General features: G+C 42.3%; 1 protein-coding gene across 1 annotated transcript; it reads right to left on the bottom strand.

The window, feature by feature from the left end:
* Positions 1-2: 2 nt before the first annotated feature.
* LOC121569897 (progressive ankylosis protein homolog B) lies at positions 3-26736 on the bottom strand. Its single transcript, XM_041881204.1, has 12 exons — positions 26228-26736; positions 18355-18571; positions 17999-18117; positions 17482-17565; positions 15705-15875; positions 15282-15416; positions 14407-14499; positions 14180-14272; positions 3850-3979; positions 3301-3424; positions 1417-1516; positions 3-953 (listed from the first exon to the last, which is right to left on the bottom strand). The coding sequence occupies exons 1-12, from the start codon at positions 26321-26323 to the stop codon at positions 819-821; spliced, it is 1497 nt and encodes a 498-aa protein (XP_041737138.1). The 5' UTR covers positions 26324-26736; the 3' UTR covers positions 3-818.
* Between the last annotated feature and the right edge of the window lie 349 nt (positions 26737-27085).

Genomic DNA, 27085 nt, shown 5'->3' with positions numbered 1-27085 from the left:
TGTCAATGTTTCAATAGTCAGATGATGGGCTCTTTAAATAACAATTTATTTGCCAAATAAGATAATGCCTTTACAATATGTACATCGAACAGTCAGAATGTGCTATTAAGAAAATAGCTATACTTGTCAAAATAAAATGAAAGTACAGATTCCCAGACTGCATTAAGTGGACAAGCATAATGACGTAAACACAGTCACACACAATAATATACTGAGGGATTCCCGACCCCTTTCTGCTAGTTAATATACACACTTTTCAAATTCCCGTCGCCTATATAAAAACAGAACTAAAGTCTTTGAACACTATTCAATGTAAAATACACTTGCCCAACTCCACAGGTCCTTTAAAATGTTCCAGCATTAAAATAAAATAAAGCTGTGCTTCTTATACTTGACTATCCAAGTAAAATAATGTTTCAATTTCTCCACAACACATTTCCCTTTGCTGAGGAGGACAGGTTTTCCTGCGTCAGTTATTTCCCATGCTCAATTAGCAATAACACGATGATGAAAGTGATTAATACATATCCTATTTCTGCAGTTCATGAATACATTAATTGTCCAGAGGATTGGAAGGTATTTACATGGATTTCAGTGCATGGCTTGTCTGTACAGTGCGTGTTCCTCATCATGGCAGATCTCCACTCTAATTATTAGCTGATAGTCCACTCAAGGAGCCTATTAAGCGCTCTGTGCAATTCCTCAGTTGTTCTCTCAGGTCCGGTATTAGGGCCTACCCATGGTCCTCTTCCACTGGAATTCCCTTTTTCTATGGAGCTCAGCTCCAATTTCTCTGGCCTCTCTCCCTCCAAGTGCCTCTACTCCTGTTCCTCCTCCTCCTCCTCTTCCTCCTGGAGCTCTTCAATGGCATCCATCTGAGTTCTGGAACATACCTCGCTCATAGGAGCAGAGTCCTCTCCCTCCACCAGCTCGCTGCCCATCTCATTGTTTTTCTGTTGAAAAGGAGAGCACGAAAGAAAAGGAAGGTAAGAAAGAGATGAAAGGAATGAAGAGCAATTTAGAGTTATTTAGTACTTCACTGTATGACTACATACAGCAGGGATCATCAACTAGATTCAGGCACGGGACAATTTATTTTCTTCAGTGGATGGTCAGTGGGCCGAAACATAACTACAAATTGACCACAAGAAGCCCAAATGGATATAATATTTGACTAAAACAATCATTTCAAACCTTGCTTGCATTTGTATACGGTCACATATGTCGTGTGGGAATACTTTGGAACAGATTTCCTAAATTAAAATAACTTGGAGCTTACTTGCTGGTGTTTTTAGTCTCATGTCCAACAATAAAAAATTGCTCAACTTAGGGGGCCAAATAAAATCACCCCTGGGCCGCCAGTTGGGGAACCATGCTATACAGATTTACTCTCCCTTTATATATGGGTTTTCTCACCTGTTTTCGATAGACATAGCAGGCAGCAATGGCCACCATGGTAGACTCCCCTATGAAACCAGCCAACAGGGACCCAACCCCCAGAGTGGCCCCGTGGACACTGAAACACAAACCCCAGTTTTCATTAATACAGGAACAACTGACCAGTAGAGCTCAGAATACAGGATATACCGTAGGCCTATGTGGTACAGGCTTACCCTATTGGAATACATTTAGGGGGTCATTATAGACTAAAATAGGCCTACTATAGTGTGTGGTGAGTGAAAAATGTACGAATTAGTTCTGGAAGAACGCAAGTCATCCTAGATGTTTTGTTGTGAAATCGCCTGGCATCTAGCAAAGACGGATGTTTTTTGGGTGGTAAAAATAAAGTATTTCCTACTCCTGAGTCTTTGCTATAGCAGCAGGTCTGATATACTGGCTTCGGCTTGTCAGTCCGGATGAGGTGTTGCTAAGCGATGGAAGAAATATCCTCTCTATATGGTCAGTCTTTACAGTGATTTATGCTCAGATACCGTTGGCCCACAGTGAAACTACCATCTTGAAGTGACACCGCTTTGTCGCATACGGTTCAGACAGAAATGGCTTTGCGAGAAATGGCAGTAACATATTCACTTGCATTTACAGATAAGGTAGGGTAAAAGGGCAGCTAGTGTTGTCGATGGGTCGAATTCTGGTGCAGCAAAAAGCAAACACTAGCTTTGAGCATACATCTGAGCATTTGCACATAGATGCATGTTTTATTAACTCAGACTAATATATATATATATTATGCTACTTTATGTTTAATTTAAAACCATGCACAAAGAACTGGTCTAAAGATTTAAATGAGGCTATTGACTAAATATAAAACCGCAGAGAACCCATCAACTCATACCCTCACACTGAATTTGCACAGTCTGCATTTGATGGTAGGTGATGTGGTGAACGGTGATCATTTACATATTCCTGATTTAAACTCTTATCTGAATACATTTCTATTCATGTTTGCTTATCATGAAACAGAGAGCAGCTCCTCAACTCCGCGTCAGATTGGAATCCAATCAAAATGTCACACTGAGCAATAAACAAAGTTTGCTGAATTGAAATAAACCATCTTTAGCTATCCAGTTCTAGAACAGAACATAAGTCATCATATTGTAATATGTCGAATCAAATCAAAGTTTCTTGGTCGCTATACAGATTTGCAGATGTTATTGCAGGTGAAGCAAAATGCTTGTGTTTCTAGCGCCAACAGTGCAGTAAAACACATAAAAATATAAACAGTACACACATAATCCAGAAAAATAACAATTAAGAAGTATGTAAACATTATTAAAGTGACCAGTGTTCAATGACTATGTATATAGGGCAGCAGTCTCTAAGGGGCAGGGTACTGGGTGGAGGCCGGCTAGTGGTGACTGTTTAACAGTCTGATGGCCTGGAGATAGGCTGAGAGACGAAACGGCTTCTATCACACAATGTTATGCAAATTAGTTGCTGTAGGTGATGACGCTGGGGCATGCTGGGTCTGTCAGTTCTAGAGGCGCTTGTGTGCGTCAGGTTGGTGCGCACTATGTTCATCCAAATAAACAACAACTTGGTTATTTCATGGGAAATTATCGTCATGGGCTGTTTATGCTAGTTAAAAGACTACGTGTGAGTTTCGGTGGCCATACAGGCTCGTTACAATATCAAATATCTCATGCCACATCATAGCTTACATTATTATGAGAGTGGTGAATCAGGAACTCATACATGTTAGCTAAAGGACCCAGACCATGTGTCCTAAATGGCACTATTTTCCCTTTACAGTGCACCAGTCAAAAGTAGTGCAATAGAAATGGAATAGGGTGCCATTTGGGACACAGACACTGGTCTGTGTCCAGTGAGGTGTCCACCTACCCCATATAAGGCAGCACGACCAGGCTGGTGATGAGGACGATGATGCGGAGCACAGAGCTAGGGGCCAGCACAAAGGTCTTCTTCAGGGTCATGAGCCAGCCAGTCAGGTGGGCCCGGACTGTCACTAAACACATAGGGGACAGAGTCAGTGGAAATACCACATCACAGACTGCTGTCTCAGCAGACCATGGTTGCATCCCAAATGGCACCCTATTCCCTTTATAGCGCACTAGCTTTGACCAGGGTCAATAGGGTTTTGGTCCAAAGTAGTGCACTATATAGGGAATAAGGGTGCCATTTGGGCCATGCCCACACACAGAAAACCCTCGTACTCAGATAGGAGAGAAACAGGTCAGGACAATACATATTAGGAGGCTTATTTTGGTGACTAATCCTAAATGGTCAGACATTTCCAGCAGACATTTCCTGTGACTCTTCCTATTATATACAGCTAGTATGTGTGGGCCATAGGGGAATCAAACTCACAACTCTAGTGTTGCAAACATGCTGCAACCAACTGAGCCATTATGCACTTTGTACACTTCTTACCTGGCAGAGGGAAAAAGGAGAAAATCCTCAGTGGAACCACACAGAGCTCAGCGAAGGCAAGGTCTACCCCAATCACATTCACTAGAATCTTCTCAGAGATGTGAGGGGTCCAGAACACCACAAAGCAGAGCTGGCCACACAAAAACACACACAGAGGTGTTATACACCACACATAGCCGGGCAAACAAAAACAAACACAGAGTTTAGTGTTACGGCAACCTCGGCAAAAACATGCCTCGTTAGAATGTACTAGATCATTAAGGACGAATGGTTTTAGGTTCACCGTGGTCCCTTTTGAGGTTAACACAAGCCAGGCGTGTAACCCAAATATAATGAATTCTAATTGCGGTAACAATGTACAGTACCGTACATAACACAATATTGCAAATCAAAATCGCTGGAGGTAAAAGACAACTTATAAACTACACTGAACAAAAATATAAAATGCAACAAGTCCCATTTTGTTTCATGAGCTGAAATAAAAGATCCCAGAAATATACCATACGCATAAAAAGCGTATTTCTCTAAAATGTTGTGCACAAATTAGTTTACATCCGTGTTAGTGAGTATTTCTCCTTTGCCAAGATAATCCATCCACCTGACAGGTGTGGCATATCAAGAAGCTGATTAAACAGCCTGATCATTACACAGGAGCACCTTGTGCTGGGGACAATAAAATGCCACTCTAAAATGTGCAGTTGTCACACAACACAATGCCACAGATGTCTCAAGTTTTGAGGGAGCGTGCAATTGGCATGCTGACTGCAGGAATGTCCACCAGTTGAATGTTAATTTCTCTACCATAAACCGCCTCCAACGTCATTTTAGAGAATTCGGCAGTACGTCCAACCGGCCTCACAACCGCAGACCACGCGTAACCACGCCGGCCTAGGACCTCAACATCTGGCTTGTTCACCTGCAGGATCATCTGAGACCAGCCACCCAGATTAAGCTGTGGGTTTGCACAACCGAAGAATTTCTGCACAAACTGTCTCAGGGAAGCTCATCTGCATGCTCGTCGTCCTCACCAGGGTCTTGACCTGACTGCAGTTTGGCGTCGTAACCGGCTTCAGTCGGCAAATGCTCACTTTTGATGGCCACTGGCACGCTGGAGAAGTGTGCTCTTCACGGATTAATCCTGGTCTCAACTGTACCGGGCAGATGGCAGACAGCGTGTATGGCGTCATGTGGGTGAGGGTTTTTCTGATGTCAACGTTGTGAACAGAGTGCCCCATGGTGGTGGTGGGGTTATGGTATGGGCAGGCATAAGCAACAGACAATGAGCACAATTGCATTTTATCGATGGCAATTTGAATGCACAGAGATACCGTGACGAGATCCTGAGGCCCATTGTCGTGTCATTCATCCGCCGCCATCACCTCATGTTTCATCATGATAATGCATGGCTACATGTCACAAGGATCTGTACACAATTCCTGGAAGCTGAAATTGTCCCAGTTCTTCCATGGCCTGCATACTTACCAGACATGTCACCCATTGAGCATGTTTGGGATGCTCTGGATTGACGTGTACGACATTGTGTTCCAGTTCCCGCCAATATCTAGCAACTTGGGACAAGGTTCCACAGGCCATAAAACAGCCTGATCGGCTGTATGTGAAGGAGATGTGTCGGCTGCATGAGGCAAATGGTGGTCACACCAGATACTGACTGGTTTTCTGATCCACGCCCCTACCTTTTTTTTTATGGTATCTGTGACCAACAGATGCATATCTGTATTCCTAGTCATGTGAAACCTATAGATTAGGGCCTAATGAATTTATTTCAATTGATTGATTTCCTTATAAGAACTATAACTCAGTTAAATCTTTGAAATTGTTGCATGTTGCGATTTTATATTTTGGTTCAGTGTATATGAAGTGTTCCTCTGGTTAGAAATCTTTGAATTGTTAAAGAAAATGTAGCAGTGCAGTCGTGCCGATGACTCTCAGATGTTTTGCTGAATGTCTGTTTAGTCACCTGTCATACTATACACAAATACAGGTTATGCTGAGTCACCAATGACTCATCAGTGGTTTTCCTCAGTTTTTCACCAGACTTCCTCACTCAGACTAAATTTCGAAAAGCCATCTAAAAGTCAATTTGTTGTTATAAAGAAAATCACTTAAAACCCATTTGCTCTGTTTACAGTATAAACTGGCAGTGAAACTGATCCTTTTGTGGTTTCTTGTACACTCGTCTGTCTTCTCTCTGCACTGTTCTCTTTCCCACAGAGTCAGATGCAATCAGAGCAAGTCTTGGCATGTGGGCTGTCAGGGGCTGAGCCTGTGTTCTCATCAAGCCCATAGGCCATGCCTATCTGGCCCAATGTGCAGTGTGCTATATACAGGTAACTACCAAAATAAAGGAAACACCAACATAGTGTCTTCAGAAAGTATTCATACCCCTTGACTTATTCCACATTTTATTGTGTTACAGCCTGAATTCAACATTTATTAAAAAATAATCATTCTCACCCATCTACACACAATACCCCATAATGACAAAGTGTAATGTTAGTAGACATTTTTGCTAATTTATTTCAAATGAAATAGAGAATTCTCATTTAAATAAGTATTCACACCCCTGAGTCAATACTTTGTAGAAGCACCTTTGACAGCAATTACAGCTGTGAGTCTTTATTACATTTACATTTACGTCATTTAGCAGACGCTCTTATCCAGAGCGACTTACAGTTAGTGAATACATTTATTAATTTATTTATTTTTTTACTGGCCCCCCGTGGGAATCAAACCCACAACCCTGGCGTTGCAAACGCCATGCTCTATCAACTGAGCTACATCCCTGCCGGCCATTCCCTCCCCTACCCTGGACGACGCTGGGCCAATTGTGCGCCGCCCATGAGTCTCCCGGTCGCGGCCGGCTGCGACAGAGCCTGGATTCGAACCAGGATCTCTAGTGGCACAGTTAGCACTGCGATGCAGTGCCTTAGACCACTGCGCCACTCAGGAGACTCATTTTATGGGTATGTCTCTAAGAGCTTTCCACACCTGGATTGTGCAACATTTGCACATTATTATTTTCTAAATTCTTCAAGCTCTGTCAACTATTTGCAGGTCTTGCCATAGATTTTGAAGTAGATTTAAGTCAAAACTGTAATTCGGCTACTCAGGAACATTCACTGTCTTCTTGGTAAGCAACTCCAGTGTATATTTGGCCATGTGTTTTAGGTCCTTGTCCTGCTGAAAGGTGAATTCATCTCCCAGTGTTTGGTGGAAAGCTCTTGAACCAGGTTTTCCTCTAGGATTTTGGCTGTGCTTAGCTCCATTCCGTTTCTTTTTTGTCCTGAAGAACTCCCCAGTCCTTAACGATTACAAGCATACTCATAACATGATGCAGCCACCACTATGCTTGAAAATATGGAGAGTGGTACTCAGTAATGTGTTGTATTGGCCCAAACATAACACTTTGTATTCAGGACAAGAAGTTAATTGCTTTGCCAAATGTTCTTGTCCCTTGTTGCAAACAGGATGCATGTTTTGGAATATTTGTATTCTGTACAGGCTTCCTTCTTTTCACTGTCAATTAGGTTAGTATTGTGGAGTAACTACAATGTTGTTGATCCATCCTCAGTTTTCTCCCATCACAGCCATTAAACTCTGTAACTGTTTTAAAGTCACCATTGGTCTCATGGAGAAATCCCTGAGCGGTTTCTTCCTCTCCAGCAACAAAGTTAGGAAGGACACCTGTATCTTTGTAGTGACTGGGTGTATTGATACACCATCCAAAGTGTAATTAATAACTTCACCATGCTCAAAGGGATAGTCAATGTCTGCTTAAAAAAATTGCGAGGCATTGGAAACTTCCCTGGTGGTTGAATCAGTGTTTGAAATTCACTGCTTGACTGAGGGACCTTACAGATAATTGTATGTCTGGGGTACAGCAATGAGGTAGTCATTCAAAAATAAATGTTAAACACTATTGCACACAGAGTGATTCCATGCAACTTATTATGTGACTTGTTAAGCTAATTTCTACTCCTGAACTTATTTAGGCTTGCCATAACAAAGGCGTTGAATACTTCAAATCGCTTAGCCTACTAATTGATAGCCCTTACTTTAGTGAACTTGCAAGACATTGCAAGCCAATAAATTGTGAGATACCGTATTGCGAGATATAGCTTTTGATTACCGATGCATGGCTCTGACGGTCTGCCTGGTGGCCGACCTGCCTACCTATGCCTGGATGTGCCTCTCCCCCATCTCCAGCTCGCTCTTTCTTTGCTGTGAAAGATGCAAGTTTGTTCTCGGAAGTAGCCTACGGCAACTAGCTTACTCAGTCTCCTCTGTTGCAAAAATACTGAATCTTAGGAGTCAAGGAGTTGATTCTTAGCGGAATCGAAGCTTGACACCGGGAGTCGATGGGCAAGGAATCAATTATTTTGAAGTCGACTCTCCACCACTACAGCTCAGCCTCTCTGTAGCATGGATTTCGTACTCCTCCACAACTAACGTGTAGCACCCACTTGGGTGATGCCTCTGCTGCTGCTAAAGGGCAAAAAAGCCCAACAAACATCAGTCCAGAGTAGTAGTCATCCTCACTACAGTCGTGGTCAAAAGCTTTGAGAATGACACAAGTATTGGTCTTCACAAAGTTTGCTGCTTCAGTGTTATGAGATATTTTTGTCAGATGTTACTATGGTATACTGAAGTATAATTACAAGCATTCCATAAGTGTCAAAGGCTTTTATTGACAATTACAGTAAGTTTATGCAAAGAGTCAATATTTGCAGTGTTGACCCTTCTTTTTCAAGACCTCTGCAATCCGCCCTGGCATGCTGTCAATTCACTTCTGGGCCACATCCTGACTGAAGGCAGCCCATTCTTGCATAATCAATGCTTGGAGTTTGTCAGAATTTGTGGGTTTTTGTTTGTCCACCCGCCTCTTGAGGATCGACCACAAGTTCTCAATGGGATTAAGGACTGGGGAGTTTCCTGACCATGGACCCAAAATTTCAATGTTTTGTTCCCCGAGCCACTTAGTTACCACTTTTGCCTTATGGCAAGGTGCTCCATCATGCTGGAAAAGGCATTGGTTGTCACCAAACTGTTCTTGGATGGTTGGGAGAAGTTGCTCTCGGAGGATGTGTTAGTACCATTCTTTATTCGTGGCTGTGTTCTTGGGCAAAATTGTGAGTGAGCCCACTCTCTTGGCTGAGAAGCAACCCCACACATGAATGGTCTCAGGATGCTTTACTGTTGGCATGACACAGGACTGATGGTAGCGCTCACCTTGTCTTCTCCAGACAAGGTGTTTTCCGGATGCCCCAAACAATCGGAAAGGGGATTCATCAGAGAAAATGACTTTACCCCAGTCCTCAGCAGTCCAATCCCTGTACCTTTTGCAGAATATTAGTCCATCCCTGATGTTTTTCCTGGAGAGAAGTGGCTTCTTTGCTGCCCTTCTTGACACCAGGCCATCCTCCAAAAGTCTTCGCCTCACTGTGCGTGCAGATGCACTCACACCTACCTGCTGCCATTTCTGAGCAAGCTCTGCACTTGTGGTGCCCCGATCCCGCAGCTGAATCAACTTTAGGAGACGGTCCTGGCGCTTGCTGGACTTTCTTGGGCGCCCTGACGCCTTCTTCACAACAATTGAACCGCTTTCCTTGAAGTTCTTGATGATCCGATAAATGGTTGATTTAGGTGCAATCTTACTAGCAGCAATATCCTTGCCTGTGAAGCCCTTTTTGTGCAAAGCAATGATGACGGCACGTGTTTCCTTGCAGGTAACCATGGTTAACAGAGGAAGAACAATGATGTCAAGCACCACCCTCCTTTTAAAGCTTCCAGTCTGTTATTCTAACTCAATCAGCATGACAGAGTGATCTCCAGCCTTGTCCTCGTCAACACTCTCACCTGTGTTAACGAGAGAATCACTGACATGATGGCAGCTGGTCCTTTTGTGACAGGGCTGAAATACAGTAGAAATGTTTTTGGGGGATTAAGTTCATTTTCATGGCAAAGAGGAACTTTGCAATTAATTGCAATTCATCTGATCACTTCATGACATTCTGGAGTATATGCAAATTGCCATCATCAAAACTGAGACAGCAGACTTTGTGAAAATTAGTATTTGTGTCATTCTCAAAACTTTTGACCACGACTGTACAGGCTCTCTGCCATTTTCATAATGCCGTCAGGTCTCATTGATTAAAAAGCAGCCGTGCCGAAATGCGTCTTTTAAATGCAAAACATTAACGTTAACCACCAGACAAGTCAACCTGCCATCAGTCCTGCAACTCTTTGGGTAAAAACTACCAGATACAGTGAGGGAAAAAAGTATTTGATCCCCTGCTGATTTTGTACATTTGCCCACTGACAAAGAAATGATCAGTCTATAATTTTAATGGTAGGTTTATTTGAACAGTGAGAGACAGAATAACAACAAAAAAATCCAGAAAAAAGCATGTCAAAAATGTTATAAATTGATTAGCATTTTAATGAGGGAAATAAGTATTTGACCCCTCTGCAAAACATGACTTAGTACTTGGTGGCAAAACCCTTGTGACAATCACAGAGGTCAGACGTTTCTTGTAGTTGGCCACCAGGTTTGCACACATCTCAGGAGGGATTTTGTCCCACTCCTCTTTGCAGATCTTCTCCAAGTCATTAAGGTTTCGAGGCTGACGTTTGGCAACTCGAACCTTCAGCTCCCTCCACATATTTTCTATGGGATTAAGGTCTGGAGACTGGCTAGGCCACTCCAGGACCTTAATGTGCTTCTTCTTGAGCCACTCCTTTGTTGCCTTGGCCGTGTGTTTTGGATCATTGTCATGCTGGAATACCCATCCACAACCCATTTTCAATGCCCTGGCTGAGGGAAGGAGGTTCTCACCCAAGATTTGACGGTACATGGCCCCGTCCATCGTCCCTTTGATGCGGTGAAGTTGTCCTGTCCCCTTAGCAGAAAAACACCCTCAAAGCATAATGTTTCCACCTCCATGTTTGACGGTGGGGATGGTGTTCTTGGGGTCATAGGCAGCATTCCTCCTCCTCCAAACACGGCGAGTTGAGTTGATGCCAAAGAGCTCAATTTTGGTCTCATCTGACCACAACACTTTCACCCAGTTCTCCTATGAATCATTCAGACGTTCATTGGCAAACTTCAGACGGCCCTGTATATGTGCTTTCTTGAGCAGGGGGACCTTGCGGGCGCTGCAGGATTTCAGTCCTTCACGGCGTAGTGTGTTACCAATTGTTTTCTTGGTGACTATGGTCCCAGCTGCCTTGAGGTCATTGACAAGATCCTCCCGTGTAGTTCTGGGCTGATTCCTCACCGTTCTCATGATCATTGTAACTCCACGAGGTGAGATCTTGCATGGAGCCCCAGGATGAGGGAGATTGACAGTACTTTTGTGTTTTTTCCATTTGCGAATAATCACACCAACTGTTGTCAACTTCTCACCAAGCTGCTTGGCGATGGTCTTGTAGCCCATTCCAGCCTTGTGTAGGTCTACAAGCTTGTCCCTGACATCCTTGGAGAGCTCTTTGGTCTTGGCCATGGTGGAGAGTTTTGAATCTGATTGATTGATTGCTTCTGTGGACAGGTCTTTTATACAGGTAACAAGCTGAGATTAGGAGCACTCCCTTTAAGAGTGTGCTCCTAATCTCAGCTCGTTACCCGTATAAAAGACACCTGGGAGCCAGAAATATTTCTGATTGAGAGGGGGTCAAATACTTATTTCCCTCATTAAAATGCAAATAAATGTATAACATTTTTCACATGCATTGTTCAGTTTTTTTTTGTTGGTATTCTGTCTCTCACTGTTCAAATAAACCTACCATTAAAAGTATAGACTGATCATTTCTTTGTCAGTGGGCAAATGTACAAAATCAGCAGGGGATCAAATACTTTTTTCCCTCACTGTATATAAAATCAACAACTCAATGACTTATCAAAAACAAAAAAGCTGATAAAAAATCTAAAATGCACTACATGACCAAAAGTAAGTTGACACCTGCTCGTCGAACATCTCATTCCAAAATCATGGGCATTAATATGGAGTCAGTCCCCCCTTTGGTGCTATAACAGCATCCACTCTTCTGGGAAGGCTTTCCACTAGATGTTGGAACATTACTGCAGGGTCTTGCTTCCATTTAGCCACGACCATTAGTGAGGTCGGGCACCGATGTTGGGCGATTAGGCCTGGCTTGCAGTCGGCGTTCCAATTCATCCCAAAGGTGTTCAATGGGGTTGAGGTCAGGGCTCTGTGCAGGCCAGTCAAGTTCTTCCACACCGATCTCGACAAAACATTTATGTATGGACCTCGCTTTGTGCACGGGGGCATTGTCATGCTGAAACAGGAAAGGGCCTTCCCCAAACTGTTGTCACAAACTGTTGTCATTGTATGCTGTAGCGTTAAGATTTCCCTTCACTGGAACTAAGGAGCCTGAACCATGGAAAACAGCCCCAAACCATTATTCCTCCTCCACAAAACTTTACAGTTGGCACAATGCAGTCGGGCAGGTAGCGTTCTCCTGGCATCCGCCAAACTCAGATTCGGCCGTCGGACTGCCAGATGGTGAAACGTGATTCATCACTGGCATGCACTGCAGCGAGCTTTACACCACTACAGCCAACGCTTGGCATTGCGCATGGTGATCTTAGGCTTGTGTGCGGCTGCTCGACCATGGAATCCCATTTCATGAAGCTCCCAACGAACAGTTATTGCGCTGACATTGCTTCCAGAGGCAGTTTGGAACTCGGTAGTAAGTGTTGCAACCGAGGACAGCAGATTTTCAGCACTCGGTGGTCCCGTTCTATGAGCTTGTGTGGCCTACCACTTCGCGCTGAGCAGTTCTTGCTCCTAGACGTTTCCACTTCACAATAACATCACTTACAGTTGACCGGGGCAGCTCTAGCAGGGCGGAAATTTGACGAACTGACTTGTAGGTAAGGTGGCATCTAATAACGGTGCCACGTTGAAAGTCACTGAGCTCTTCAGTAAGGCCATTCTACTGCCAATGTTTGTCTATGGAGATTGCATGGCGATGTGCTCAATTTTATACACCTGTCAGCAACGGGTGTGGCTCAAATAGCCGAATCCACTAATTTGAAGGGGTGTCCTACATATTTTTGTATATATAGTGTATGTACACAATTTACAGAGATCTCTGTTTACTCTGCCTTACGGTGCCATGGCAACCATGGAACCCTGGTTGCCAGGCTTGAGCCCACACCCACTTGTTTATAACACTGAAATTCCACATCTGGTTGGCATGCCACCGCCACTCCTCTCCGTGGCTCCAAGGCCTAACCTTTTCCACCAACTTCCTGTTTTTCACATCCAAGTCATCAGGGACACATTTTTTCTCCCCCATCAAACCAGTCTTGTTTTTTCTGTTCCCATTTCTACCCTGCATTTAACACATCCTGACACCGAAACCGTGAAAAAACTGACGATTTATGACAGGGCGGAACTATACCTTTCTCAACAGTGCATTTACAATAACAACTTCTTGTTGTGCTCTGTTCTATTATTAATACATGTAGAGCTGGATGAAAAATAGAAGTCAGCTTTCATTACTTTTCTCTGAAATACACATGCATATGTAAACTGATATGTTATGTGAAATACATATTTTTATGGGAATGCCACAATTTTATCATGCCCTTTTAACCAGGAGAAGAAGTGTTAGGGGGAACAACAGCACACCAACCTGGTGTGCCTCTCTCTCTCGCTCTGACACACACCGCAACCTGACATCTGAAGTCAGATATAGAACCAAAAAAACAAAACACTGCTAGTCGAAATACTGTACATTCTGTCCAAACATACAGGTATTGAAACCACTTATTCTGCATTGCTGGTTCTATACCTGCTCGTTTGGTGGCTTAGCGCTTCAAGCTCCAGGGCTTATCCAGAGCCTAAATATATATTTATCTATGGCACTGTGTTTATCTGTCAGGTGTCATCTTTGCCTTACTTTCTCGTTTTCAGCAAGGACAAAAAAAAAAGTTGGCTATAGTTGAGGAAATGATTAAGTAGGATACCCATCTGACTAGATAATAATGTAAGAAGCATTGACAGAGGAACAAACGCCAAGCATGCCCATGCAGAACACTGAAAGGATGTTATACTCTGCTTGCATGAGTCTCAACCAGTTTTTCCCCTATCTGTGGCACACTTTGTGCCATAACTGACAAACAGAACACAAGAGCTAAGATCGTCTGGATTTTGGGTCTGAATTCTACACTCTGGATTCTCATTTTTTCTATAGAGTTAGTATACTTCCCAATAGTATTTGATTCTGTGACTTATCAAAATACAGTATTGGAATAAAAAAAAGAGCCATACATCCTTCTTACCGTGAGCGATAGCACCAAACAACAGGCTGTAAACTTTTTGATATGAGTCTTTGTGACCGGTGTGCCGGATATGAGCTTATTGCTGGGATTGGTCTGTTGGAGAAGAGAACATTATCATTAGTGGGAAATAAAATGCATTAATACAAGCCACCTGTACTCAGTACCCGAAGATATTTAATATGTTTAATCTGCAACAAGAGGCTATTCTTACACTGGCCTTGGTTTACCTTGTCAAAAGCGGGATAGACGGCCCTCAGTTCAGTCAGCCAGCCATAGGGCATGTGACCCACAGGGTAGGTGGCGGTGAGCACAGCCACTGCCTGGCCAAGCAAAGAGAGTCATTAGGATTCACATGCCATTTAATTTCCTTTTTGGACAGCTTACAGTAATGTAGCCAAGATGTTAAAACATGACTGACTAGCCAACACCTGTCAGTAAAGACAATTATGAATATGTAATCGCATGTGGATTTTCCCATGTTTATACCAGGACAAGCGCCTTGGGCTTGTCAGCATTGTGTGTAACCGACAAAAACAGGCAGTGACAGTCTTTGCACAGACACAGTAGAGACGTTTAGGAATGTTTTCAGTCACTGTCAGTGTGAGCTCATCCTCTGAGTTTCAGGTTGAATCACGCGAACACCACTGGCAGCCACTGTGCTGTTGATTATTTCCAGTTCATTCTGGTAAACAGCTTATTGTTTTGCCTCTGGTTAGGTCTCAATGCACGAACGCTCCAGAGATTGTTCAAATGCCAGCTGTGATATCATGAAGGGAATCAACCTAGCAAGTGGATAACTGCAAAGCCTGTACTACAGGCCGAACTGATGCTAAGAGTTCGGCTGTATGAAGTCACTTTATTGTTACAGTACAAGCATGGTAATGAACACTGGCAGTCAAAAGGTCCCCCCACAGAGGATTTTATGAGAAATTCCTCCTCCCATGAGCCAGCAGCCTCTCTCTTCAGACAACAAAACATTAGATTAGAATTTAGACTACTTCTGGTAAAGGCCATTGCGTTTGGCAGCTGCCGAATAACAGTGAGTGGGACTGAGCTAAATGGGGTATTATTGGGGAGTGGACTGAGTAGGCTACAAACTCACCTCAGTAGCTGCGCTGCTCCCCTTGAGGTCCCGGGACACAAAGAGGTTGACGATGGGCCTGCTGATCCGCTGGGTAGCCAGGATGAGGGCCAGAGGCCACCAGAAACTCAACATCTTCCTGATGGTGGCATCTCCCTGCAAAGTGAAGTTAAAAGCAATGAGAGGGGAAAACAAGGGTATGTTCAATCTGGGTGCTTTGTAGTTGTAGCGCTAAGTCCTCATGTGAGGGCAGTAGTATTGATTACTAGACCTAATTGTCCTGGTTCCTTTTGGGACATAAGCTACTATCACACAGGTAGACTGCAACAAAGACAGTTTTAGAAGACCAAGATTAATTGATGCGCCAGTAAAGATACACTACATGATGAACTCCATCTATTACATTTAAAAGGTCCCAGTAGGGCGACTAAGGAAGCGGCGTACCCCCACGTCAAGTCCACTGGAGTCGGGGATCTTGTCGTGGATGTTGTAGTAGTAGCCTATGCCCACGATGGTGAAGCGCACCAGGGCTCCCATATACAGGGAGAGGATGGGGATGAGCAGGGGCTCCACACACGGCAGGTTACTGTGCAGCAGGATGGACACAAACACAATCTGCCACGGAGAGGAGGGAGACCACAGTCAGAACTCAACACACTCACTGAAACTCCCAACACACACACTCACTTCATTTGCTCACACACATAACATGCACACACGTTTGTTACTGACTCTACACACACGCACGCACACTACCGTTCAAAAGTTTGGGGTCACTTAGAAATGTCCTTGTTTTCTAAAGAAAATCACTTTTTTTGTCCATTAAAATAACATCAAATTGATCAGAAATACAGTGTAGACATTATTAATGTTGTAAATGGCAGATTTTTTATGGAATATCTACATACGACTCCGGGATGCTGACCTTCTAGGCAGAGTTGCAAAGAAAAAGTCCAGTGTCTGTTCTGTTGGCCAGTCTGAGATATGGCTTTTTTTGCAACTCTGCCTAGGTCAGCATCCTGGAGTCGCCTCTTTACTTTTGACGTTGAGACTGGTGTTTTGCAGGTACTATTTAATGAAGCTGCCAGTTGAGGACCTGTGAGGCGTCTGTTTCTCAAACTAGACACTAATGTTTTTGTCCTCTTGCTCAGTTGTGCACCGGGGTCTCCCACTCCTCTTTCAATTCTGTTTAGAGCCAGTTTGTGCTGTTCTGTGAAGGGAGTAGTACACAGCGTTGTACAAGATCTTTAGTTTCTTGGCAATTTCTCACATGGAATAGCCTTAATTTCTCAGAACAAGAATAGACTGACAAGTTTCAGAAGAAAGTTATTTGTTTCTGGCCATTTTGAGCCTGTAATCGAACCCACAATTGCTGATGCTCCAGATACTCAACTAGTCTCAAGAAGGCCAGTTTAATTGCTTCTTTAATCAGCACAACAGTTTTCAGCTGTGCTAACATAATTGCAAAATGGTTTTCTAATGATCAATTGGCCTTTTAAAATTATTAACTTGGATTAGCAAACACAACGTGCCATTGGAACACAGGACTGATGGTTGCTGATAATGGGCCTCCGTACGCCTATGTAGATATTCCATAAAAAAATCAGCCGTTTCCAGCTACAATAGTAATTTACAACCTTAATGTCTACACTGTATTTCTGATCAATTTGATGTTATTTTAATGGACAAAAAAAGTGCATTTCTTTCGAAAACAAGGACATTTCTAAGTGACCCCAAACTTTTGAACGGTAGTGTACATACAGTCATCATATACGCTGCTGCTACTCTGTTTATCATATATCCTGATGCCTAGTCACCTTACCCCTATACATATCTACTTCTATCACTCCAGTATCGCTGCACATTGTAAATATGGTACTGGAACTGACCCTGTATATAGTTTACTTACTTCTCATGTTCTTCTTATTTTGTATTTGTATTTCTCAAGTGTTTTTATTCTACCTTATGTGATTTTTAGTACTACATTGATATTGATTACAGCATTGTTGGGTTTAGAGCTTGCAAGAAAGGCATTTCACTGTACTTCTGCACGTGACATTAAAACTTAGAGAGACTCCCTTACAACCACATCACTGTCACAAACTATCAGAGCAGGGTATACTGCCAAGTCCACTTTTGAGGTCAATTGAATTAGTCTTTGCAACAATGACCAATCTTCACTGTAGATTAGTGAAAAACAAGGAAGCAATCTGCTGAGTACCTGTGCGATGACATCAGAGATGGAGGCAGAGCCTACGATGACACTGTATTTGTGCTTAAGGAGGATTCCAGCATGGATCCAAGCCTACAAAACAATAAACAAAGAGACAATTGATGCTTCTCCACCCAAGAATTTCAGCACACCAAGTACCCATTGTTCTTGTCTGGCTTGTTTAAAAAAGCAAGCCAGAGGCCCACATTGAAATCTGATTTCGACCAGGCAAAGAGAAGATATGCAGTCGTTGAAATACAGGGACAGGCGTGTCCGTTTTAAGACCCAGCATGATGAGCAGAGGATTACAAATCATTTTTCTAGGTCAGGTGTTTTTAAGCTTCCCTCTGCCATGATTATGGCTCTCTGACTGACCATACATTGGGTCATGGAAGAGCTGGTTTGCGTCCCAAATGACACCCTATTCCCTACATAGTGCACTACTTTTGACCAAAGCCCTATAGGGAATAGGGTGCCAATTGGGACGCAGCCTTGAATCAAGCCGTATACTCTACTCAGCGCTCACCATGGCATCCAGCAGAGGGAAAGCTGCCAGGTAGAGGAAAGCCCTCCTGGTCTTGTTGCCCACGGAGTCGTCCACATGGTGGAGCTTATTGATGATGTAGTAGCCTAAGTCTGTATGGGCTGGAGACAGGGAAGACAGTCACAATACTATGAGACCTGAGGAGATGACACAGCTAAAACGATTTAAAAAGTTTAACATGACATAAGACATTTAAAAGTTAAAGCTCACCTAAAAGCAGTTTACAACCGACACATATCATTGGATTTTAAATAATAACTTGGAATTAATAAGAAATATGGGTAGTTAGTTACTATTAAATGTCATCATTTGGGACAAAACCACAGTTAAAGCCTCACCTATGAGAACATGAAGGATGAATGCTATTGTGCCTGCTACCGCCATACACAGCACAGCCTTTCCCCGGTCCCTCTTGCTGTTGACAAACACCAGGCCCACGTTCTTGAAGTCACTCATGGGCCCAGTGAAGAACTTCATTAGCGAATAAGCCAGCCCGTAGCTGGCTAGCATCTCAACTGCATCCTCTTTAAAGCCTGCTAAACCCCGGTTAAGAGCCTGCCAAGGACCAGAAGGGCAAGGGAATGGATTGGAAAGAGTGAGACCTTATTCGCCCCACTAGGCTCATCATCATACCATCATCATTCATACTAGTGCTGCGCTAGGCTGGTCCCAAATCTGTTTGTGATATCATGTCAAATCCTTATCACTCATTGTCATACCAAACATGTTAGCTGACATGATAGCATAAAGAAATCTGGGACAAGGCTAGTAATGTGATTTACTAGTAAACAAATGGCAGGTTTACACTGTATACAGTGAAAAGATAGCTCATACGACTGGTGTAAGCAATTCAGTGACACACTTCATTAAAGGTCATTTCCATGTAAAAAGGGTGCATGAGCACTAACGTGAAGTTCATAGGAACAAATCAAATTGGGTGTCAAATGAAAGCTAAGCTTAGATAAATTTTTTTGTAATTTCCCCATCTTAAAAATTAGGCATAAGTAATGGCTTTGATTTCTGGTCAAACTGATGGAAAAGCAGTCTTAGAAAACAATGTAACAGAAGGTATTAGAAATACATCAAAACACAATGTTGAAGTAAAGATCCCTGCCAACTAATATCAATACTTATTTAGTTTTAGAGAAAGGATTTTCCTTCTGTAAGTTTAAGAAACATTGCCTTGTGCCTTGTAATTCCGTTACCAAAAACCGACATATCTTTAAAGGGATAATTCAGGATTTTGGCAATTAGGCCCTTTATCTACTTCCCCAGGGTCAGATGAACTTGTGGATACCATTTGTATGTCTCTGTGCTCAGTATGAAGAAAGTTAGAGGTAGTTTCACGAGCCAATGCTAACTAACAAATCGTTAACAGAATTACTGAAAAATCTTTAACGGAATTACTGCAACTGAATTGGCTATAATGGGAAATCATAGTAGTCACAAACCACAGTTGGGTTACCTACTACTGTCATGTTAAGCTCATAACTGTTTTGTGTTATTCCATTTGATTTCAATAACTATTTTGACTGCACCCCTTTGATTTGAACGAAACTTTTCTTGCTGGTAGAAGTGGTCAGAAAGTGACGTTTTGGACAGGGTGCTCAAAGTTCACCCATTTTGCATACCCCACTATACCATGAGACATCCATGTCTTAATCACTGGAAAAGATGAACGGTTGATTTTGACATACAGTGGGGGAAAAAAGTATTTAGTCAGCCACCAATTGTGCAAGTTCTCCCACTTAAAAAGATGAGAGAGGCCTGTAATTTTCATCATAGGTACACGTCAACTATGACAGACAAATTGAGAAAATAAAATCCAGAAAATCACATTGTAGGATTTTTAATGAATTTATTTGCAAATTATGGTGGAAAATAAGTATTTGGTCAATAACAAAAGTTTCTCAATACTTTTTTATATACCCTTTGTTGAAAATGACACAGGTCAAATGTTTTCTGTAAGTCTTCACAAGGTTTTCACACACTGTTGCTGGTATTTTGGCCCATTCCTCCATGCAGATCTCCTCTAGAGCAGTGATGTTTTGGGGCTGTCGCTGGGCAACACGGACTTTCAACTCCCTCCAAAGATGTTCTATGGGGTTGAGATCTGGAGACTGGCTAGGCCACTCCAGGACCTTGAAATGCTTCTTACGAAGCCACTCCTTCGTTGCCCGGGCAGTGTGTTTTGGATCATTGTCATGCTGAAAGACCCGGCCACATTTCATCTTCAATGCCCTTGCTGATGGAAGGAGGTTTTCACTCAAAATCTCACGATACATGGCCCCATTCATTCTTTCCTTTACACGGATCAGTCGTCCTGGGTCCCTTTGCAGAAAAACAGCCCCAAAGCATGATGTTTCCACCCCCATGCTTCACAGTAGGTATGGTGTTCTTTGGATGCAACTCAGCATTCTTTGTCCTCCAAACACGACGAGTTGAGTTTTTCCCAAAAAGTTCTATTTTGGTTTCATCTGACCATATGACATTCTCCCAATCCTCTTCTGGATCATCCAAATGCACTCTAGCAAACTTCAGACGGGCCTGGACATGTACTGGCTTAAGCAGGGTGACACGTCTGGCACTGCAGGATTTGAGTCCCTGGCGGCGTAGTGTGTTACTGATGGTAGGCTTTGTTACTTTGGTCCCAGCTCCCTGCAGGTCATTCACTAGGTCCCCCCGTGTGGTTCTGGGATTTTTGCTCACCGTTCTTGTGATCATTTTGACCCCACGGGGTGAGATCTTGCGTGGAGCCCCAGATCGAGGGAGATTATTAGTGGTCTTGTATGTCTTCCATTTCCTAATAATTGCTCCCACAGTTGATTTCTTCAAACCAAGCTGCTTACATATTGCAGATTCAGTCTTCCCAGCCTGGTGCAGGTCTACAATTTTGTTTCTGGTGTCCTTTGACAGCTCTTTGGTCTTGGCCATAGTGGAGTTTGGAGTGTGACTGTTTGAGGTTGTGGACAGGTGTCTTTTATACTGATAACAAGTTCAAACAGGTGCCATTAATACAGGTAACGAGTGGAGGACAGAGGAGCCTCTTAAAGAAGAAGTTACAGGTCTGTGAGAGCCAGAAATCTTGCTTGTTTGTAGGTGACCAAATACTTATTTTCCACCATAATTTGCAAATAAATTCATTAAAAAATCCTACAATGTGATATTCTGGATTTTTTTTTCTCATTTTGTCTGTCATAGTTGACGTGTACCTATGATGAAAATTACAGGCCTCATCTTTTTAAGTGGGAGAACTTGCACAATTGGTGGCTGACTAAATACTTTTTTTCCCCCACTGTAATTTAAACGCTTACAAACAAGGTTGTCAAACTATTTAATAATTTCTTGTAAACATTTTTGAAATAAAAATAGTCATTTTTAACCTTTAACGTCAATTATCTAAAAACACGTAAACTCCCTAATTTACATCATCTGATGTGTAAGTGTTGTGCCCGCCATCGGTTGAGACACAGCATACTCTTGAATACAGGGTGGGTATAATTTCAATCATATAAATAGAATGGACCTATCCCTTCAGACCACTGCAATTTAGCTTGTACACCATTGAAATTGAAATGTTAACTTCCAATAACTACCACAAAGATGGCCACCGGTCCACCCACCATCGAATGTCAACTTAAATGGGAATGTCTGTTCTGTTCTGTATATTTCTTCTGATTTCAATAGGTTTCCTATGGAAGATTGACAGTAATTTAAAACAACTGATATTCCCATTCAAGTCAACATTCTCTGATGCGTGGATCTCTTTGTGGTACCATTTTGAAAGTTGACATGTCAATGTTATTCCCATTTTTGTACATTTATCAGCTAAAACATGACACCCACCCTATATTTAAGAGCATGCTGTGTCTCAGCCGATGGCGGGCATAACACAAACTCCTTAGATTATGTAAAAAAGGGTCTAAGCTAGGGCTGGGCGATATGGCCAAAATATCATATGGCACACTTGTGAAACATAGACGTCTCTGATTGGTTCAGATTTGGTCTGGTCTGGACCAACCACATTTGGTCTTGTTTGCGGTCGGAGCTCATTAGAATAATAGCCAGTATGTAGAATAACACTCATATATGCAAAGGAGGATATTGCATATTTCTACCTTAGTGTACCTAAACAGGATACATCTCCATGAAGAGAATGACTTTCATATCCATAATTATGCATTTCTGTGTAGTACAGATCAGGGACCCATGATGTAATTATGTTACCGTAATTCTGTTATCAAACTTTGCATCTGCACAGTTCTTCCAGTAAATGTGTTTTTGTGAAATGTTCTGTGTAAATTGTTCAAAGTAGTCCTTGTGCATAGAGTTGTATGATTTGTTAAAGTTTGAAATCAATGGTTTTTGTTTGTCCACAAAGTGAAAAATCTGAGTCTCAGCCGTGGAATTGCCCTTAAAGGCCCAGTGCAGTCCAAAATGTGATTTTCCTGAGTTTTATAAATATTTCCACAATAGGAGGTTGGAATAATACTGTGAAATTGTGAAAATGATAATAATGCCCTTTTAGTCTAAGAGCTGTTTGAAAAGGCTGCCTGAACTTTTATCGTGTTTTGGTGAGATGGAGTTTTGGCCTTCTATGGTGACATCACCATGCGGTAAATTAGTTAATAGGAAAATAAGAAAGAGAGTTCCAAACTTCTCTGTCAATAACAGCTAATTTTCAGTTTTCCCCTTCCTACTCAGACCACTCCCAGACAGTCCTAGCAAAATTATTGCTTGAGAAATTGCTCTTTGCTAAGTTTTTTTTGTTGTTGAACATTTTAATTGAAAACAATCACAGTAAAGTACTTAATTGTTACTCAGAAATGATTTGATATTGAGATAAAACTACTGCATTGGACCTTTAACATAATGGATGTTTGGAAATATGATCGGCTAGGGCAGCCAGGATGCAAAAACACTGTTCTCCGTTACACCCTGTCGTGATCCTGAACCACAACTAGTCATTCAGCTAAATAAGACTTCCATTTAGCTTTGCCTCCAGAGAGCATCCACAGCTGCCTCTTTCCATAGAAGGGAGCCGGGTGCTATTTATATCTTCTCACGTGGCCATTACATAAGCATAATCCTAACCTCTTCCGAGACACACTGTGCCGCTTGGACTCCCACTGTCCACAAGGCAAGAATACCAGCTAGGATGCTAGGCCTGTCAGCTGTCATATGACTGGGCCTGAATGGGAGCTGTGGGTCACTGGTATGGGGCTATGGCAGGGGAATGACATTCATAACATCTCCACTGAACTGTGCTTTAGTTCTGCATGCATTATGGCATTTTCACAAGCCACAAAGTATCAGTACATCTACTAATGATTAAATATAATATAAATAATATATAATAATATATAATATAATAATATAATATAATATGCCATTTAGCAGACGCTTTTATCCAAAGCGACTTACAGTCATGCGTGCATACATTTTTGTGTATGGGTGGTCCCGGGGATCGAACCCACTACCTTGGCGTTACAAGCGCCGTGCTCTACCAGCTGAGCTACAGAGGACCACAATCAGTGACACCATTTATTAAACCAAAATCTACTCTTATTTCCCAGTTATAGCTAGTGGACCTCGCTTTGATCACTGCCCTAGATCCCTATTACAATTCAAGGCCTTTTAGTTTACATTCACTGCTCTAGAGATCACTGATGCATATATAGCCCAATCCCTCCTAACCACCATTGAAGGCTAGCCTACATCCTATAAACCAGTGGCGGTCGGTGACATTTAAGATGAGGGAGGATGTTTTTTATCAGCATGGCCTTATTTCTATTACAGCATATTGGATGACTGTCATTCATATTTCATTCACCCAGCTCAATGTAACATTGATAGGTTTAGGCTACTACATGATACTAGAATGTTCCCTATACCCATCAAGAGGTTGCTACAACCTAGCCTATTAAAGAAAGTTTACAATGTAGGTGCACAGTTTGAGAGAAAAATGTGAGTAATCAAGAGGTGCGTTCGTAAATTTACTCTGGCTATCTTCCTCCGATTTCAGAGCACTCGTCTGTGTGCCAGAGAGCAAAATAACTGATGAATTTATGAACGCGCAAGACCTGTTGAATATGGCCAGTGTCAGTAAATGTTGACAAAATAACATAATTAAATTATTGCCAGCAACACAGTTACGGTCACTAATGCTCTAGATAACATGACAACAGCCTAACCAGCTCTGCTAGGGCGAGTAAAATGGTCAGAGTGAGGTGTTCTCTCATTTGTGTCTGGAAGTAGCTAGGCAACTTTAGCCAGTTAGCTTGGGTGCTTGACTGCCGTTGTGATGTCAGAACGCTCGGATCAACCCTACTGAATGCTCCGAAAGGGACACACTCTGAATTTAGAAACGGACCATCTGACAACGCTATGAAATTACGAACGCCCAGAGCTCACTATGAGCGCACTCTGGCAGTCCAGATTGAATTTACGAACACACCAAAGGTGACAGACAGTGACACATTCAATACCACCTTGAACACACTTGCATGCATCTAGCTGATCTAGGGTGTAATCATTAGTCCAACAGTTACAAACGAGTTTCTATTGGACAGATTCAGGTATGTTTATCCCCGTTTCGTTCCGTTTGTTTCCGTTTTAAGAAAAGTTTTTCAACAGAATCGGCGGAATGAATACACCCCTGATCACACTCAACCACAGTTCACTTTCATAGCAGCCACATACAAACAGCTTGTTTTATTTATTTATTTATTTATTTATTTATTTATATATATATATATATATATACACTGTAATTCCTTCTCGCAACTATGTACGAGCTCTCCTCCTGTCACCTTTTCCCTTAGCTTGTGGACTTCAGTGCACAACACATCAGCTGTCTGTGACCAGGCGAAAAAACCTTTCCAAGCCAAACCTTCATATCATGACTGCTAACTGCTACACACAGCCTACATCGTTGTCACATCATAGTCAATCACCATAGCTACTAGAACTACAATGCTAGTAAACCTACTACAATCATGCAGTACAGTGTAGTCTGCAGCAAGCAGTTTAGCAGATACACCAGCAGCAATAAATTAATAAACCAAAAGCTTACCTTGACTTGGAAGAGTTCCAGTGTTGGATAGTCATAGCCAGCTAGCTGACATAGTATCCCTCTCTGTTTGAGTAGACTAAACTAGCTAGCTGCATTTGACGCTAGCTAAGAAAGTAAAAGTGAAAAAATATATACTACAAAATATAGCTAACTCTCTCTCTCGCTCTTCTCCTTAATTTTGGAATAAATTAATTTGTTCAAAACTGTTCAACTATTGTCTTTCTCTCTCTGAGTCAACTACTCACCACATTTTATGCACTGCAGTGCTAGCTAGCTGTAGCTTATGCTTTCAGTACTAGATTCATTCTCTGATCCTTTGATTGGGTGGACAACATGTTAGTTAATTCTGCAAGAGCTCTGATAGGTTGGAGGACATCCTACGGAAGTTGTCATAATTACTGTGTAAGTCTATGGAAAGGGGTGAGAACCATGAGCCTCTAAGGTTTTGTATTGAAGTCAATGTACCCAGAGGACAGAAGCTAGCTGTCCTTTGGCTACACAATGGTGCTACCCTACAGAATGCTGCTGAGGCTACTGTAGACCTTCATTGCAAAACAGTGTGTTTTAATGCATTATTTGGTGACATATTTAGTATAGTTTTATCTAAAAAGGTTTTTATTTTTATGAAATTCACTGAGGAAGATGGTCCTCCCCTTCCTCCGAGGAGCCTCCACTGGTATAAACACAGAAGAGCAGCCATCGTCTAAATATGGGTTACATCAGCTGCTAGCTAGCTAATTTGTCTGTAGCACCCTCTGCATAATGGGTTTACTGTTTACTAACATGACAATAACTAGTCGCACTCATTTGTATACACATACATCTATGCACGCGTCTGTTTTGGAATCTCTAGGCTTAAGAACGATCAAATTCTGTAATTGTGGGCCACTACTACTAGTACTAGTGGTGCTCTGGTGGAAAGATAAAAACATTCTGTACCATGTTGAAAGCTTAGCTCAAGTCAACATAGCAGTCAAATCAAGCAAGCGTTAGTTAGCACGACAGTGTTTTGACAGTGCCAGATAGCTAGTTAGCTGCTTGACGTTCATCCCCTTGCCTCAACCCCAATGCTGGCTACAGACACATATCCTACGCAAATTACGCTGTATCATTTCAATTTGATGCCGCAAACCTACCTGTTCGCCGAGGTCGATGGCTACATTGGTAATAGCCAAAGGCACCAGAAAGCGGATGAGAGGCCAATAAGGAATGAGAGATGGGAATTCCACCATAGTGTAGCCGGGGTGACAGAACGAGGGGCATCTGCCTCTGTCTTGACTATTTAAAAAATGTTTTTGGTAGAATAGATTGTAGGCACTTCACTTCTCGTGAAATAAATGTCAATTCAATTGACGATACGTTACAAGTCAGAACGCTCCCCGCATCGCAGTTTCCAAGAAATATGCTTCGGTGTGCAGAGGAGAAGGTCATCAGCAATTGCAGATGGGCGCTTCTCCATTGCTCGACATCGGTGAAGGAGAAAATGACAGCTAGCTGCATGAAAATTAGACAGCAAATCCAGCGATAAGGTCTCGACTTGAATCATAACAATAATCGGGAATTCGAGAGACAGCTCTTGTAGTATAATTTTCTGAGCGTTCGACAGCCTACCATCCCGCCTTGACTGACGTCAAACCACGTGTGTGTCGTGAGCAACACTAGTGGAATCGACCGTTCGCCTTCAAAGTAAAGGTCCCCGATTAAAACTGACGCAAATGGATAAAAATAGTGGAACATGCCACATTTGGACTAGATAATTCTAAACAATGTTGGAATGTTGTTATATAAATGCAACAAAAGACAATAATGACTTAAGTTGACACACAAAAAAATCTGTTGAAATCGCACTGTGGATGTGTTAGACTTTAGAATTGCATTGGGGGCAGCCTTACCTATGGATCTTGGGTCCATGAAATGGAGTATCAGCCTGCTCAGTGACACCCACAGATTAAAAAGTTTACACAAATATTAACATCATAGATCTTAATACGAAA

This window comes from Coregonus clupeaformis, chromosome 7 (genome assembly GCF_020615455.1).
Source record: "Coregonus clupeaformis isolate EN_2021a chromosome 7, ASM2061545v1, whole genome shotgun sequence".
NCBI classification, from domain to species: Eukaryota; Metazoa; Chordata; class Actinopteri; order Salmoniformes; family Salmonidae; genus Coregonus; species Coregonus clupeaformis.
Note: the sequence above shows the minus strand (reverse complement) of the source record. Positions and strands in the feature narration are given on the sequence as shown.